This window comes from Aphanomyces astaci, assembly GCF_000520075.1.
Source record: "Aphanomyces astaci strain APO3 unplaced genomic scaffold supercont1.38, whole genome shotgun sequence".
Taxonomy (NCBI): domain Eukaryota; phylum Oomycota; class Saprolegniomycetes; order Saprolegniales; family Verrucalvaceae; genus Aphanomyces; species Aphanomyces astaci.
The window spans coordinates 497,594-516,340 of record NW_009798301.1 but is presented as its reverse complement, the minus strand read 5'-3'; the positions used below and the strand labels follow the sequence as shown (position 1 = coordinate 516,340).

The 18,747-nt window shown below is 45.0% G+C and overlaps 3 protein-coding genes across 3 annotated transcripts; 2 read left to right on the top strand and 1 right to left on the bottom strand.

The window, feature by feature from the left end:
- Window positions 1-520: 520 nt before the first annotated feature.
- H257_12104 (hypothetical protein) lies at window positions 521-1,904 on the bottom strand (the record flags this gene model as incomplete). Its single annotated transcript, XM_009839215.1, has 2 exons — window positions 521-1,015; window positions 1,173-1,904. 2 exons carry the CDS (start codon window positions 1,902-1,904, stop codon window positions 521-523), a joined length of 1,227 nt encoding a protein of 408 aa, XP_009837517.1.
- A 3,619-nt stretch (window positions 1,905-5,523) lies between these two features.
- Window positions 5,524-7,561, top strand: H257_12103 (hypothetical protein; the record flags this gene model as incomplete). The annotated part of the gene is made up of 4 exons (XM_009839214.1): window positions 5,524-5,817; window positions 5,965-6,164; window positions 6,535-6,767; window positions 6,834-7,561. The coding sequence occupies 4 exons, from the start codon at window positions 5,524-5,526 to the stop codon at window positions 7,559-7,561; spliced, it is 1,455 nt and encodes a 484-aa protein (XP_009837516.1).
- A 952-nt stretch (window positions 7,562-8,513) lies between these two features.
- On the top strand, window positions 8,514-9,419 carry H257_12102 (hypothetical protein; the record flags this gene model as incomplete). The annotated part of the gene is made up of 3 exons (XM_009839213.1): window positions 8,514-8,656; window positions 8,934-9,349; window positions 9,415-9,419. The coding sequence occupies 3 exons, from the start codon at window positions 8,514-8,516 to the stop codon at window positions 9,417-9,419; spliced, it is 564 nt and encodes a 187-aa protein (XP_009837515.1).
- Between the last annotated feature and the right edge of the window lie 9,328 nt (window positions 9,420-18,747).

Here is an 18,747-nt window from a genome sequence, read left to right as displayed (position 1 = left end):
GTAGTTCGGGGCAATTTAGGCCAAAATTGAGGCGCAAAGTGCATGGACGGATGTCATCGACTTGGTCGCGGGACGACATGTCCACTAGCATCGAGATGGCGCCATAACCGACAACTGGGAGCCTGGCGCCGTTCCCGACTGTCAAAGACAGCGCACATGGGACGTAGCGCGAGAAATAATCTCGGTTGGGAGTGCACGAGGTGGAGGCACCGGAATCAACGATCCAATGTTCACGCAGAGCGGGGAAGTTGGCAGGACCATAGGTCACCGATTGAGGTAGAGGTGGGTCACCAGCATCATTCGCACAGTAGCGGAGATCCGCGTGTAGGGCAAAAATGCCATTTCCCTTGATGACTTGGAACGGTGGATGGGGACGAACACCGTCGACACAGCGTGGTGGAAGTTGGAGAACCACCTTGATGGGTGTTTCCGATGCAGCGGTAATAACGTCGCTGCGGGCAGCCAAGAAGGCACTGGGTGGGAACAGTGGAAGATCCACTTTGGTCGGTTTCGCAGGGATTTAGAATAACGGGCGTGGTGGGTAGAGGTGTAGACGGTCGGTAACGAGGACCTCATTAGACGGGACTTCGAGATCACCGGCGTCAACGGGAGACCCGTAGTTGGCTGGCAATGAGGACGGTTCGACGATAACTGGCGCCAGTGGCAGAGCCGAAGCAGGTGCAAGAGTCGAAGGTAGTGGAGGGCGCGACGGCGATGCAAATATGTCGAACAGTGGGGCAGAGCCTGTAGTAAAAACGTTGGGTAGCACGCTAGGCGGTTGAGGCTTTTCGAGGACACGGTTGAGGGAGGATGGTATGATGGTGTAGTTGGTAGCAGCCTGAGGACGACCGCATCCAAGGTCACGGTTGACTGCATCATAAGCAGCGTTGCCGGCGTCATGATGGGCATATGCTGGGATGGTGAACGCGTTTAGGACATGGTACGAGCCATCAGGCTGGCTGATAGCTGTGGGGGGAGGCGCAGGGGCCGCAACAGTATGCGTGACCGCGGCAAACTGAGAACGAGACTGGATGGTGGCGGCAGAGCCGTGGTCACCCAGGGCAGAGGCGCGTTGGAGCCGATTCGTAAGAATACGACGGAGCGACACCCAAACGTCATCAACAACAACGGGGGTACCGGCGGCTCCGCGCAGTGGAGACATAGTTCGTTACGACTTCCCAGAGCTCCTTGTCGTTGATAAAGGTGTCAGACATGGCACACAGAGTGTGGTAGTTCCAGATGTGGGTGTCGTAGTCGATAGACGAGATCGCCGACGCGTCCAAAAGGTTGAAGGAGGGCGGGGTCATTGACACGCGGTAAAGCTTGACGGGGTCAGTGAGCTCAACAGCCAGAGTGTCGATACAACTCTCTTCCGTGAACTTGAGAGTTCGGAGGTGGTTGGCAATGACGGCGGGGTTGTTGTCCATGGGGTTAGATTCGAAACGAACCTTAAGAAGCTCAAAGAGCGAGTAGGGACACACCGTCGTCTGGTAGAGGCGGCGAAGGTTAACCGAGATGGCAGATACTAAGAATGTGTGCGCGGCAGAGCACTGAGCTGCGAGCTTCTTGCCCGCCTCAACGTTGATCGCTTTGACCTGAATGGCGGCTGTGTGCGCTTTGATTTCCGACAAACGCAAATTACGATCATACTCAGATAAGGAAATATCCACAACATAAAATTCCCAGTTGTCGATCTCATCGAGTTCGAGGTAGGTCTTGCTGACCTTGAGAGCTTCGAGCCGGTTGCCACGAGGAACATGGTTGGGCTCGATGTAGAATCCCGCCAGATCACGTGTCGTCGCCTGGGACAAGAAGTCCGTTTTCCACAGAGTGTAGGCCAGAGGCCGCGACTCATCGAGTGGTGTGCCACCGAATGGCTGCGCAGAGGTAGGAAGGAGGCTCATAACCTGTTAAGAGGACGAGGAAAGAGGTAGCACTGAGGAAAGGGGCGAGAGCACGAGGCACACAAAGAACACTTGTGTGGTCGGGGGCAAAACTGAAAGTGAGGATTATCCGACTGCTTACAGCCAACCAAAGGGAACACCGGATAATATCCTTATCCGGTGTTTTGTGCCGTCGGAGCCAAAAATCTGCCCAGACGGCACAAAATCCGGATACAATCCGGATGTGCCAAAGAGGCCAAAGCAGACAGGCCAAAGTGCCCCTTCTTGACAAGGTGGTCAGAGTACAAAACATATGCCTCATCTAACTACTCCGAGTAGAGTATTAGTTTGAACGGTTTACGGTACAGTATTCAGATATGTTGAACTTATTTCAGGGTTAGTCACAGTAATGTCGCAAACATCAGGTATAATACTACTGTACATGTAGTACTAATACTACAGTAGTATTTGTTTACTCGTACACACAGTGCAAACATTAGGTATACTAAATTAGTAAAATATATTTTACTCCGTGTCTTTTTATAGGACAGCATATTTTGGCCAAATAGCCTGTCGAAAAAGTCAAGGAGTGAAAGTGGTTAGGGTGATTTTTCATAGCACACCTCTTGGACAATATCCGGTCGCACAACGCCACGTTTGAGGAATCCTCAAAATTCCCTAAATAACACGATGAATGGCTGGGGTCCTGCAGCGAGCACGTGTGTAGCAGATAGCGCCATAAGACGCTGCAGCGGGAGCCTGGTGAACCGAAGTGAACGTGCATAGTGCACTTCACGCCACTAGCCTCCCGCAGCAGCGCTTTTGTGACAGTCAGCATGCACTACACGCTCCCATAGCTGTGTGCCTTTCGAATTGATCCTGCCTGGGTCTTATTTGGAGCTCTTTATAAGTGATATCTTGAACTTATATTACATCGTACGGTGCTGAAAGGATATTCCTCGTTTGCGACTCCAACGGAAGGCATTGGGCGTCTAGGACACCCAGCATGTCCAAGTCCATTTTCAGTCGGCTCTTAATGGCAAATTTCATAATGAAGTTATTGGAAGTCTATGATTGGCTATAAATAAATGCACGTATTCAATCAAAACCAATTATACCTGGCCATGCTGCTTCTTCGTGGCTGTTTGCTGTGCTTTGGAGGTACCTTAACTGAAAACTAGCATAGTGATAACGAGAGGAGATGATATACTGGTGAATTACCCGTCGTTGTGGCTCGCATCAATGGCGAGCAACTCCACTAAAAAAACAATAGAGAGGGAGAAGGCTGGGGCCTTCACAGACCCTTGCGGGTCATTACGATGTTCGAAGACTACGTCTTCTCCAATCGCGCTCACGCGCGAGTTACTCTTTAGTGAGACAAGATCAAGAAGAGTGAACTCGAGTTTGGAACTCTGTCCCAATTTTGTCCAGGGACAAAATGGGACCAATGGGACAAATTTGGGACAGATTCTGCTAGCGCAGAACATAGCAGGAAGGCTCTGCGTCTCTCTTGTAATTCTGTCCCACTTGTCCCATGTATTTTTAATAGAAAGTAGCTAGAGAGAAAGAAAAGAAGTTGCATGATGGTAGCTAGCTAGCTAAGCTATGGTTACCTAGTATGTTTGCTAACTAGCTTATTTCGCTTTTGTATAAACGTGAATGTGGTACCCTACTCTACTATAGCGACTTTTTGTAAATTTTCATGGGACAATGGGCCATTGTAACAAGGAGCACGATCGTTAATGCTAGAGTGACAGAATCCAATGGGACAACCAATGGGACAGAATTGGCCAATGGGACATTTACGCTCCACTCTCAAGAGCCATGCATATCTCAATCTACTATGCTATAGCCGACATTGAAATGACCCATGGGACGATGGGACAAATGAGCTCCAATCTCAAGGACCACGATCGTTAATACTCGAGTGCCGCAATTCAATGTGACAACTTCAAATCTGTCCCGGGACAGAATATAAACGTGCGATGAGGTCGTCGACCTCCGAGAAATCAATCCTGAATTAAGGTGGGTAAGAGAATATAATACAATCGAGTTGAAACAATCATGGCCACGCCTACAATTTGGAGACGTCGAGCCCTCAATAAAGTAAACAAGGAGTTTGAGGAAGAACTCTACACGGTTTATGAGCATGAAAGAGTTTCCGAGTTGGAACGGCGAGATGGGCTGATTACTGAAGATGAGTTGTTCGAGGAGTACGATGAGACTGAAGAAACCATAGAAGCGCTGAATCATTGGTATCAAAGTGAATTAGATTACATCGAATACCGCACAGCCCCAATGCGAATGGAATTGCAAATGCGCATTCCATTGTGAGGTCGATCATCTTTTTTTTGTGAATTCTCACAAGTCTCTCCGAGAAAAGCGTTTAATCCTGAATTAAGGTGTGTGATAGAATATAAACAGACGATTGAACAAACAATGATGAACGCCAATGAGGAACACGATGTCGCGCTTGCGCAAATTGTTATCAAACTCAGCTCTCGATTGGACCTATCGCCCAGTGAAGTTCTGAAATTGATCAAATCGTTCGGTGGCGGGAAGAAGTACACATTGTCGGGCGTCGCTTGCCACGTTGATTGGTATGAACATTTGTACTGGACGAAGATGTAAGCAACTACAAATAATAAAATAAACACACAATCTCGTCATTAATATAAAATCAATGTCCAACATCATCACTTTCGGTCGTCACAAAGACAAGTCACTTGATGAAATTGCTGAAATCGACCCTCCGTATATTACATATCTGCTAACGACGACTGAGTACTGTACATTAAGCCACAACAGCGCAAATACATTCTTGACAATCTCATTAGCGGCATCAAACTCGGATTCGGTAAGTATGCTGATGAAACGTTCGGAGATCTGCTATTGATGGATCCCAAGTATCTCGAATGGATGGCTGTTAAAACTAAACATTCTTGGGTAGCATCGTATCTGAAGTGATCGAGTAACAAATATAGCCATGAAGTTTTCCAAGGCAAAAGCGATCGCGTACTTTAAACGTCACCACATTCCATTCTCCGAGAGCACCCCAGCTGCAGATTTAATCAAACTCGCCAACTTTCATTTCAAAGGTCAGCTCGCGAGGTGGAACGCTCTAAATAGTCTCCTTCCATCGGAACAAGAGAGAGTCAAGCTTTGGTATACGCTTGAACTAGCTGCGGGCAATTTGTTCTTTTGAGCTCATTTCTTTTTTTGTCGATCTCATATAGCAACTACAAATTCGACATCACTTATGAAGGTTCAAAACCAATACGCTACAACTCGATCTCAGGCCGAGCAATACCTGCATTGTCATCGAATTGCATACGTGCATGATCTACCGCCACAAAAATTGATCGATTACGTCAATCGCGATTTTGCGATCAACTACGTGAACTACATAAATCCGAGTAGTTGTTCTGAATCGGAACGACAACGAGCTTGCAAATAGGCTTTTCTCCAAAGAAGCTTACTTGATGAGAAGATTCCATTCAATCGTTTGAGAACCAAACGAGTCGAGATTGAAGTTTAATTTTCACGATTTCAATCCTGACATTTCTTTTCCCTAGTATAAACGCGGACAACAAATTCAATCCTAAGCAAACAAATTCTTAGTATAACAAATCGAATAACAATGTGCATCTCGCAGACTTTGAAGAACACCCAATGCAAGAACAAGTCGGTCGCCGGATCGGACTATTGCCGTAAGCACCAACCCGCGGTCGCCGCGCCTAACGTTGATGAAGTGACTGTCGCTGCTCCTATTGGAGAGGAAGTGATTGTCGCCGCTCCTATTGCTGCTCCTAACGTTGATGAAGTCGAGTACGATAGCGACAACGGATACATCTGCAAGAACGATACGTCTGAAGACGTCGAGAGCTTGCTCTTGAGTCCGAAGACTCGAGCCTCGCACGACCTTGAATCCGATGTACAATTATTTTCCATTTCTGAAATTAAGAATAGCGCGACTCATATAGTCAAATCCGAAGAATCCATTGAAGTCCAATCTACTATGAGCCCGCAAATCGTTGTTGAACAAACTCCGTCCCTTGATACGGTGAAGCTTGGTGAACAGGAAAAAGCGAAAGCGTTTCAAAAGATGGTAACCGAGCTCAATGAGCAACGCAAATCAGCGCTCGACTTAGGTTTCACCGACACGATCTGTTCGTCCGAGCGAATTACGAACGATATCGCGAAGTTGGTTGAAGGAATGGGGCGCACCATGAAAGATTTTGAAAAGGCGATGGTCGACGATTCCTTCGAAGACAACGAACTGTCTTATTGGGCTCAAGAGCATTGCATCATTTGCAATCATGCCACAAACGATTTCACAATGAGCTACGTCGAATTCGAGAAGATCATTAAGCAGTTAGTATTTGGCAATCGTGAAAGTGTGATGCGATTCTTATGTTACATCATCAACGAATTCTTTGTATTTGGGGCCACTAGCAGCGATTGTTCGGTTCGTGCAAAAGTAAACAACCACAACCAAAAGCCTCTGCATCATCGATCGATCAATGAATTCAAGAACGTTCGCATCGCGTATCAAACCCCAAACGGCATCTCGAATACCGATCTGTTTGGCGTGTTGAAAATCATTGCCGTATCACAAATTCACCAACCAGTGTCATTTGTGGGATCATAGCCCTGAAGATCGTGATACTTTCAGCGTCGCCTTGCCGTTCCAATACACGTACGTTGGCGATGTTGCTGAAAGCGAGTTGCCAGATTTGCTTATGTATTACCTGAAGGAAGTGATTTGCAACAACGATGAAGAAGCGTGGATTTGGTTGCGCTCGTATCTTGCGAACATCATCCACCAACCAGACTCTCGTACTGAAGTCATGCTAATCTTGTACTCGCAGGAGAAGCGCGTTGGTAAGTCGACATTCAAATGGATCATCGATCAAATCTTTGGCGGTACTACTAACGTCGCAAAGGTAGAGAATCTCTCGGATGTGTTTGGCGAGCGTGGTGGTACTTCGGTTGTTAGTAAGCGAGTCGTTTGGTTCGAAGAAATGACTGAGAAGAAGGCCGTCTTTCGCGCTTGTATGGATCGTATGAAAACAGCAATCACTGAGAAGCGTACTACATACAAGCCGTTGTACCAAGAGCTTCATGAAACGAACAACACGAATGAGTACATCGCTTGTACGAACCACTTGGTCGGTGTGCTCGCCGATCGACAAACCGTGCTACACGTCAGTGACAAGCATCGTGAAGATCATGCGTTCTACACCAAACTGCGCGCGAACATGAATCAAGATGGTTGTAACAAGTTTGCAAGCTATCTCAAGCAATTCACGACTCAGTTGCCAATGCGCATTCATAAAACGACCATCTACGAATCGATGCTGTCGAATGGTGCTGAAGGTATTGACACATTCATCAATGGAGTCAAATCTGGCGAGATCACGTTTCAATTCCAACATGCTCCTAAATTCTGGTACGCGTCCAAGGAAGATCTATACGAATACGCATACATTCATTGGTGTGAGTCCCAAGGCGATAAACCGATTACGTTCAATCACTTCAAGGAGAAGTTCCAGCATTACAATCGTTCGTGTGAGTATACAGGCATTCGAGTTGGCGACGCTCGTATGTACGCATTCAAAGTGCCGGTTGATTGGAACAAGCAAATCGCATCGGATGAAGAACCGGAGTTTGACTAAATTGGTCCGTCGGAGATTTTTTTCGAGTCGTGCCCGCGTCAAAAAAAAAAGGCTACGACCAATTAAGCTTCTTCAGTCGTCTCCCCAGTCGCTTCAGTCTCCCCAGTCGCTTCAGTCGTCGGAGTCAACGTTACTCGGCCGCCTCTGCGAGCTGCGTACGCTTTGTTCTTCTCAATGATGGCCGCTGCATTGGCACGGTAGTAGTCACACGCGTATTGAATCTTCTTCTCACGATTCTCGATGTAGTATTGGCGCTTTCGTTCTCGGGTTTGTTCGTTGTAGGCCGGCATTTTGTTTAATGTTGGTATATACTAATACGCAAAGAATTGTCAGGATCGAAAAAAAAGAATTGGAGATCTACTTGAAGAGCATTATTTCGACACTGTAAAAGTCGCGCAACTTAGCAGTGTCATGGACTCGGTTAGAGAGATATTCTTCCATGGTATCGTAAACAGATTCTAGATCCTTACCCATCGATTTGATCGTGAAGTAACCAAGCTTCGTGAGGCCACGAATGAAGATCTTCTTCGGATCGACTCCATGCTTCTCAACAAGATCCCGAGCTTGGTTCTTGATCCTAACGAACGACAAAGCTGGCGGAGGTAGATTCACTATGCGGTTACGTTTAGGCTTGTGATTGCGGTTGCGAGCAGATCGTCGAGGGTTGACACTCAAGCGCATCGCACGAGTTGACGTGGAAGTCAATATGGTCTTGATTTGCTTTCCTTTGATCTCAGTAGTTGATTTCATTGTATATACATTAGTCGGCGTTAATTCAGAATGGGAATTATTTTCCGTTTCATAATTGACAATTCTTTTCCTAGTATATAGTAAGCATGAACAACTCATTACGTGGTTCAAAACAAGCGACAACACGTTCCGAACGTTTAACTACCAAACGAAGCAATTCGCAACGGTCGACAAGCTTGTCTATACGAGCAACCAATTTGAGATGTTCAAAGGCTATGAGCCATCGGATGAAGCACTCTCTAGATTCGCGGATGACATGGTACTCTGGCGTGACGAAATCTTGAATTCGGGCATCCTCAAGAAGCGCTTCGACTATTTCAGCCAGTATCGCTCGCTACTCGAATGGTAAGACCAAGTACGCGAATCATGCTAATAGCGTTCATTTGTTCATGAAGTATCATCTGCAAGTTCCTGATCATATGGACACAATCACGCTAGTCGAAGCCGATTGGTACGCTAAAACTAACTGCGCTGGATTGATGTACAATCAGCCAGGAACGTACGATGAAGTGACTACCTACGATCGTAAGATGTTCTATCCGAGCACTCTCGGTCGCACAACGGACAATCCAGCTCATCGATTGGAATTCCCAACGAAAGCAGGTAAAGTCGGTAAAATTAGCAAGATTCCATCTGCTGGATTCGCGTACGGAATCTACCACGTCAAGGTTGAGAGCAACGGCGACAAGCGATTTGAGAAGTTGTTCGCATTCAGCAAGCACGACCATTACACTCATACGAGTCTCAATTTCGTGCTGAACGTGTACAACAAGCACCATGGTGGTAACATTCAATTGACGCTCATTGGTAACACGTGCCTAAAGTACGACAAAAAGGACCTAATCGAATCATCCTCAGTCTTTCGCAACTGGTTCTCCATCCTGCAGAAGTTCAAGCTCAAGTTTCCTAAAAACAAGCTCGTCAAGCATCTCTCGAGCTCTGCGTGGGGTCATCTGGTCTCAACTAACACGATCATCAAGCCTTTCGATGATGTAGACCCTGACGAATACAGCACGGACATTAACGATACCGACGCTCGTTACTACTTGCGTGAAGTTGTCGGTCAATCTAGCGGATTCATGTTCTTGAAGCTTGTCGATAAGAGTAAGCCTTATTTCAAGCATCAATTCCGTATCAAACCGTTCTTGCTTTCATTGTGTCGTCGCATCATGTCAACCCTTGTTCTCCTACACCCAGAACGTGTTATTCGTATCATGACGGATTCGATTACGTTTGAAGGTAGCATCGAACTCGATCGATTCATGTTTGTTAAAGAATTCGATAAATCAGGTAGTGGTGCTACAATCGTTGGGAACTCACTCAAGATGCTCTAGTTCTTCTTGAGTAGCTCTGATTCGGCATAAGACACATTAGGCTTTCCATCACGAATGTAACGTACGTTGTTAGGATAATACAAAATCTGTTTGATTTTTTTTGCGCTCAGATTGTAGCGAATGTCGCCAGTTCGAAAGACGATACGGCTCAGAGACTCGGTGTAAGATCGATTCATCGTGTAAATACTTATGAAAGACTTCTTTGAACTCGCTACCACCATCTGTTCGAATTGATGCTTGCGGTTTCGGCATGATGCCTCGTTTGAAGATCACCCTCATCGCATCCAAGACTGTATTCGCTTGCTTGTTTTTGATAGGCTCAAAATCAATGTTGTTTGACGAGATATCGATCATTGTTAACAGGTATTTGTATTTACGTTTCGTCGTTGGTAAGTATAGGACATCGGCCATGTAGTTGTAACCGCTCATTGGGAACGTATTAGCCTTCACAGAATCGAATACGACTTTCGGTGGCTTTGTAAACGTTTCATCTATGTTGAATTTGGCGAGCAACTTCTTTGTGGCGCTCTTTGTGGCGCTCATTGTATACTGATCGCATCATTTAATTAACAATTTCTTGATAGAGTTTCTCAACTCAAATATAACGACTTTTTTGAAGACCAACGTTTCAAGTAACGTACCATGTTTCCATCATTTTCATCTTTGAGTGAACGCAAGAAGCGCCTCCAAGCATTGCAAGACAAGGTCGAACAAAACAAGCGAATCGATGCTATCAAGCGACAAGCTTATGCAAATGCAATCTTTGCAATTGACAACACGAACAAGATCGGTAATCTGGTTCCTGCGAAGTTCAGTGTCGAAACATCGATGGAGAATCTACCATCTGTCGCTGCTGCGAAGTCGGATGCTGTGAAGTCGGTTGCACAACAGGTTGTTGAGCAAACGGTACAAGGCGCGATGAATCGGATGTTGGATAAGTTATCGACCGCTACTCCAGCGACCGCTACTCCAGCTACTCCAGCTACTATCACACCAGCTAACATCCCTCTTCCACCTTCTCCAGCAATTGCAATCCCAACAGCTCTACCGATGACTGATGAACGTTATGCGCAGCTCATTAAGGATACGTTTGCTCGTTTGCTATGTATCCACAGGAGACCAAGGGCTTTGAACTCCATCCTTTCATGAAATCGGCTCGTAAACCAGACAGCCTAGTCATTGTAAAAAAAGATGGAAAGCTTTACAAATTTTTCAAGAGCGATGATAAATCTACTAACGGGTCCAGAAACAAACGTTCAGCATACAACTGGGAAAAGACTTCCGCCATCTTGAAAACTCATATCGAAAACGTGAATAATGAAGAGAAGCCAGCAGGCTATCGCGAACCTGTTGCAGTACCAAAGACAATGCTCCCTTCGTCGTCAGGCGTAATCCCTGGAAAGAAGGCCAAACGACATAGTGAACCGGTAGCCACTGACTCAAACACGTTTCGCAATCTCATGGATGAGTTTGATGAAACTGATGCGGACGAACCAATGACTGGGAAAGGACTACGATTGAACAAACTCGTCGGTCGTGGCTTCAAAGGCGGTGCTGGCCTGGAAGGCCTGAGATCCTACGGATCATATTCTAGAGCTGGAATGAGAAAAGATCATCTTCAAAAGCAGATTGGCACTAAATTTGTAGTCCTCAAAGCGCTGCGAGAAGGTTTCCTTGTGCTGCGATACCCATCTGGCACGTCCGTTGCTCGGAAGCTTCCAATCTCTCAAGCTGTTGTTGATGTTATTGACGATGTGATCACGGATAAGAAGTTTGATATGAATCGTTACAATCAATTGTCCAACAATGATAAGAAGATCATTTACGACTTGTTCAAGATCACTCGTTACGATCAAACGTTGCGAACGCCACTTCAAAACCCATATGAGTTGGATGAGGCAGAAAAATATATGCTAGAGCTCACCAAACTCAAAGGGCAGCTTGAATTGGGTAATCGCAATGAGCGTAATATTCAAGAATTCTGCAAACTTTCTAGTCATTTGTATAAATTGGGCGTTCTCTCGAATAAGCAACTGCAAGAAAACATCGCACTTGTATCATGAAGATCAATGTAAGACGACCATTGAAGAAACCGCAAAACACGTACGCTGTGTATCAGGAGAAGGCTGATGATAATGAAGAGGAACTCTTGAAGAAGATGGAAAGCTTGGTTGTTAAGCATGAAGCTAGCGGAGCGGGAACTGCTATCAAACGCTTCGCTAAAGGTTTCAAGTCATCGTCGAAGATTAGCAAACCAAAGACATTCCGTTTGGACTAAATAATATATTTTTTATGAAAGAGTTCTGAGACATTGATATAGTAACCATAAGAAGCAAGACTTCATCATGAAGGTTCCAGGAAATTATGAAGTTGTCCGTGTCGGCACATTGCGCAAAGCAAACTTAAGAAGCTCGTAAAGAATCGTGGTGGGATGCTAACACTTTCAACTAAGGAACTGAAAGGTGATCATGGATTGCTTCTTCATCCCGGGAACGCTAAGAAGGTGCGAGCCGCTCAAAAGGCCAGTAAGGGTGTTCGTCTCGACATTAGTGAAGGTGAAATTCAGCATGATATCGATCATCTTCAAGGTGGTAGCTTTTTCAAATCACTCTGGGGCTTTATCAAGGACAATGCATCGCCTTTGCTTGATATCGCCGCTAACGTCGCAACCCCTTTCGTCGGCCCTGCAGTGGCAACTGCCGGTCGTGAACTGGCTCGAAATATCACGGGGAAAGGTCTCGTGAAGGGAAGTGCTGAGATGAAAGCGAAGATGGCAGCATTGCGCGCTCGGAGGAAGTCTAAGCTTTCTGGAGCCAGTTTCAGACTATCATAGATTTCTATTCTGACTTAAGAATCTGTAAGTATAAAAGTTAAAAAAGATGTTGCAAGTTGGTATCATCTACAGAATCTTCCATAACGACTCTGATATTCAATATGTTGGCATGACGATGCGATCGTTGTATGAACGTTCGATTGAGTATGTGAGTAGCCACAATCATGAAAAAGGAACGTGTTCAATCCATAAGCACTTTCGTGAACATGGTATTGACAATTTTCAAATCGAAGTGCTTCAAAAGTACAACGTTGTCGATGAGAAGCATCTCAAGGTCTATGAGACGCTTTGGATTAACAAGTTAAAATGTGTGAACATGCTAGCGAGCTTCAATCCACTACGCGCCAATTTGAAACTCTACAACAAGCTCTATCAAGAAGCGAATAAAGAATCGATTCAACAATATCAGAAACAATATCAAGAAGGAATCGTGAAGTGCTTAAAGTACAACAGAAACAATATCAAGAAGCGAATCGTGAAGCGATTCGAGCTCAGAAGAACGCAGTGCATGATTGTCAATGTGGTAAGCGCTACACACAAGCGAATCGCTTGCGTCACAATAAATCAACTTATCCCACCGCTTGGCTTGCTTCTCAATCGTCATAAAAAAAAGGAATAGCTCATTTCGAGCTTTTTTTTGTGCAACTACTTCTTAACAGTACGCAGCAACAAATGCACGTTGATGTTGTCGTCTCTAAAGTATACAACATCGCCGTTCTGGTCCGAGATATTAACTTCTATGTAAGACTTGGGACCATCGGTCACCGTAAGCCACGCCAATTCATTAGGTTTGACTGCGATCATCTGTCCAACCACAGTGCCTTGAGTAGTAAAAGTCGTTAGAATGTCCGGTGGCATGGTATAGGCGTTTGAAATTAAATTGCATCTAACAGTATATGATGATACAGGGTTAAGCTGTGGACTCTTCGTGCTTAGGAAACTAAGGTTACCACTAGAAGGCGTCGCTGGCATTGTACTTGGTTCGAAACCGAGCAAGTTACCAAATTCAACGCTAGGAATTACCATTCGCATTGTGAGACCGCTCGCAGGCAACCCAGAACCACCAGCGCTGAACAATCCTGTCGCGGGTCGTGTGAAGCCAGCAGGAAGAGTCGTCGAAATGGATTGAAAATCGACTTGAACAGAATAATACGTAGGATTAGTGTAAACCTTCATGAAGTAAACATTATTCTTCTCACTATCAATTAGATAGGCTCCGACTTCAATAAGCTTCAATTGAATTGCTTGATTCAGATCATCGACCTCAAAGTAACCATCTTGCAACGTCATTGTAACGGTTGCAGTTGTAGCGCCAGTAGGAATGATCAGACTGAATACATTGTTGCGATAAAGAGCTGCGTCGATATTGAATTGCGAGTTGTAAAGTTGGATGCTAGCAAGCGCAACTTCTTGATCCTTAAAGTTAACACTCGAGTTGTTCAATTCGAAACGAAGTACATTGTTTGTACGACTGATTATGTTCTTACGATCAACTGCGATTAGTGAAGACATGACTTCTATATTGAGTTGAAGACAAGTTTTGAAGAATTGGAATTACAATTCGCTCAATTCGATCTTTTTTGTGAAATTATAGCGCATCTCAGCGTTGACGCTATCAATTAGGAGACCTTGTCCTTTGTTTTGTGTAGCATTTTGATACGCTCGCATAAGCTTTTCGATTGTCAAACCTGGAATCGTAAAGTCCGACATAATCATACGCATATCTCTCTTCGAGTTCGCCTTCAAGATCATCATATATTCTGCATTGAGTCTTATCATTTTGTCCGTTGCAAAATAGCTATGAGAAAGGAAAATGTAGACAAAAGCTTATGACGACCTCTTGTAAAAAAGTGTGAGAAGAGATCCTTCTGGAGTCGCTTATCATTGCTGTAGTCGTCTATCAACACTAGCTGCAAGGATCCATTTGCTTTGATTTGATCAACCGACGGTGGTGTGTCTGGATCGTAGACGGTGATATGTCCCTGAAGTTTGTCTTTCAAGAAATCATAAATTGGTTGATCAGGATTACGAGCAATCAAATGCAAATGAGTGTAGATATTGGGAGACTCTTTGAGAATATGCATCGCTAAGTTTGTTTTACCTCCATTAGATGGCGAAAGGATGATCATGCGAAACAAGTTATTGATGTTCAAATTTGGATTCACGCCATACGACTTTCCTTTGAACTTGGCTGGAAGTGACGCTCCATAATTAGCAATGCTCATTCTTCTTCGAAGTGATCTTCTATATCATGCAGAATATACAAAAAGTAACAAAATCGTAATGTCAGGAATCGTAGCAGACCGCCAACGTCAATTACCTACACGTACAACCAAAATGCTTTCGCAGGTAATGAAGAGTATCTAACACTTGGTGCTGCAAATCTCTTATACTGCCCAATTCAAGATATTCGTCTTTCTTACACGAATGGAATCGTTCTTGGACAAGCAGGTCCTTCACAAGCTCTCGTGCTTGATGCAAATCGTTCGATTAATAACATCAATTCTTTCACATGTACGAACATGTTTTCAACGAACATCTCAGGAACGCTCTCAACAGCAGCGCAAACTAACATAACATCAGTTGGGACGCTACTTGATCTGAGAGTCAATGGGTTCATTCGACAATCAAACAATGTAACGAGTGATTCATTTCTATCGATTTGATCTGCGTCTACGTTTAGGATGACTCACATGCTGAACGATTGGATGACGATTGGGATGACGTCCAATCATGGATTAGGGTTCTCGACGAATAACACTCCACAAATGACGATTTCAAGCGCAGGAGCTGTGAGTGTTGTGAATTCGTTGAGCGTTGGTACTACATTGAGTGTCGGTACGTCGATGACGGCACCAACATTCACAGGACGACATCTCATCAATCAAGCGAGCGATGCTGGCGTTTGCACCGAAGCGTCTCCTAATGCGTTTCAAATCAATTCATCTGGATCGACAGCAATTACATCGATGTGCATGTACGGTGGATGTAGCAATACGGACTCTAGTGGTTGGTTTCAAACTAGTAAGGTTGGTGCGTATGGATGGCTGACATTTCAACCTAGAGGAGGTAACATCTTGATTGGCGCTATTACAACAACCCAACCACAAACTCTAGTCGTGAGTGGTACGACCTTTGTAACTGGAATGAGTAGGTTGACTAATTGTTTCATTCAATCAACGTCTGGAGCAATCAAAAACACTGAATCGTCAATTAATCAACTTCAAATCAGAGACGGCCCTACAAGCGCTAGCTGTTCTCTCTACATGAATTGTGATAATACCAAAATCGGAGGCGGGTCTCACGTGATGAGAGCTAGTCTGCAGGCTTCTCACATGGAAGGAACTACTCGTACATTCGATACGATCTATCTCAATCCGTTGGGTGGCTCGGTATGCATAGGAGCGTTTCAAGTCTTAAATACCGCGTTGCAAGTAAACGGTCGTATCGCTACGAATGACAACATCATTGCTGGTGGGACTGTTTATGCTCAATCGGTTCAAAGCGCTGATGATTGGTACAGTACATCGCATCTTTGTTATCAGCTGGTGGGGCTTGGATTCAGAAGAATATCGTTGCTCAAGGAGACATTCAAACGCAGTCTACCACAGCATCTACTTCATCTATTACCGGTGCGTTACGCTCTGCGGGTGGTCTTGGAGTTGCTGGTGATGCTTGGATTGGCAGTTCATTGAATGTTGTTGGTTCTACAAACTTGAGTTCGATTTCTGTAACGAATGATGTTAGCTCGTCACGATTGACTTTGAACTCTGAGAACAATTCAATTCGTATTAATCGACCTTCGAATGTTAATACGTTTACACGAATTTCAGCAAATGGCGGATTCTATAGCTCGCAATTCGACATATTTTCACAAGAAAGCACTACAAATTGGGGAAGGATAGCATCGTTCGCTCTACGAGGCACTGGAACTAATTCATCGGGACGCATGTCGTTATCATCGTTATATAGGAACGGAGTTACTCTCGACATTGGTAGTGATTTGCGACCAAACGCAATCTGTATCCAACAAACCAATAATAGCAGCTCATGCAATCAAATCGGCGTCAATTCAACGGCCTTTACGCTAACAAGCGCTCAATCTTTAGGATTCACTTTTCATTCAAACACGTCGACAACTCCAGGGCAGCTTGAGAATGAAGGTGTTGAACTAGCATCGATTACGCTTCTAGGTGAAATATGAGCGAACTCTAACTTGTTTACACGTGCTGGGTTACACATTTCGGGAATTAGTGAATCTAATCAAGTCCGTAACTTCGGGGACTCTGGTCATATGCATTATGCTGCGGACATGTTTAGCATCTTTGCGTACAATTACTCACCTTTGCAGGTCCAGCCTTGGCGTAACTTATCGCTCGGAGCTAATTGTCTGTTTATCCGTGATGGTAATGGTACTGGCCATATAGGAATTGGCACACAATTACCTACGTTTCCCCTAGATGTAGCGGCCTCAACTAGTACCTCGTACTCCGGATATGGCTGGCTGAACTCTGGAGGTGCTGGTAACACTGGTGGTAGCTCTGGGAGTGTTAACGTTGGAATACGCTGCACAACACGTATCCTGGCCACAGAATTTAACGCAACTTCAGATCGTAGACTAAAGGAGAACATCTCTAACTTGAAACTAGAGAATGCGATGCGTTTCTTGAAAGAAGTAACTCCGAAACGTTACAACCTCAAGGGAAGAACATCCATTGATTTCGGATTTGTAGCGCAAGACATTCTAAACTGCTCAGGGGATGTTCTGGATGATATCGTCTCATTACATCCTAATGAGAACATGAAGAGTACTAACGGCATTCAAATGGCTGACGAACCGGACGGATACGCATTGTCTGTGTCGTATCTAGAGATCATACCGCTACTTCATCGATGCCTTCAGGATGCTTTCGATAGAATAGAAATGTTAGAAGCTCGGTTGTCGTGTAGAGGCGCCGATGGGAGGTTCACAAAAATCGCCAAATTAGGCTTGTTGCTGTTGCATTCGTTGCTTGTGAGCGTTGCGTGTTGACATAAAAAAATATAATCAATATCATCCAGTTACAAGTCCTTTTTATCACCATTTCACTCTAATACATTCTAGACGTCCAACTGAATCTCACCCGTGAGCCTGTCGTAGCTAAGAGAGCGCTCGTGGATGACCAAGATTAACAGGTTGCATCCTTGACAACTCGAGTTAGTACCAGTCACTTGAACACTCTGAGGAACGTTTGGGTCAGTAACACGAGAGCAGTCACCAACGACGTAACGATGAATAGTAGAAAACTTCTGAAAATCAATCAGACCGTTACTCACTTGATGTGTCAAACCACCATTGATCGCGCCGAGCTTCTTGAATTCGTTGTCATACAATTCATAATCATAGTCGAGCGTCTTCGAGAACACGTTCTCATTACCAATTTGAATCTGCATACTCCGCAACGACGATCCAGGCTGCGCGGTCCAAGGCGCCGAATCGAAAGGCGAACGAAATTGATCAACGTTCGTCGCAGTTGTGTAATGTCCACTATAAGTCTCCGAGAAAGGTACGGCAATTACATGCTTGATGTTCTTATGAAACGCAGACAATTGCACATTGATTGGAGCATTCAATTGAGCGGTATCACTCTGGCCCTTACCACCAGCTCCCTGGAAGTATTGGGCGTAACAATCCAAGAACTTAACATACTTCACAGGCTTCGAAATGATTGCGCTCGGATTCGCGATGTCGTAGAAAGGAATGTTCAAACGACTCGTCGAATAGGGAAAATACGAACCAGCGGTTTGGTAACTCGTGACAGAGTTTTGAAGCGGACCAAAGGCAAGCTTCAAAACAGTACCGCCAGAGGTTGGCAACAGACCAGCCATTGCGTTGTTAGAAGCAGCACTCGCAATCATCACAGGAACCGTGTTACCCGAAGTCATTGTAGTACCTCGAAGAGACATTTCAGCAGCACCAAAAGCAGCACCGGTAACATTAATCTCAGTGAAACCAGTATTGATGCGAAGACGCAACTTCAAACTAGGATTAGCGATCAAATCGAATTCCTTAAAGATAGGATGCAAGTCAACGAGACGAATCTTCAACATATGATACCAAACACCAGCAACTTCACCACGAGCAGCTACGGCAGCAGTCGTAACGAAAGCTCCTTTTCCGTTCTGGGAGATTTGAGTAGCAACGGGGCTACGTTGAGTGATCCAGTTGTACGGGTTTCGACCAGATCCATCAACGTTACCAGTAGGTTGTGGGTTGAGATACGCGCGCT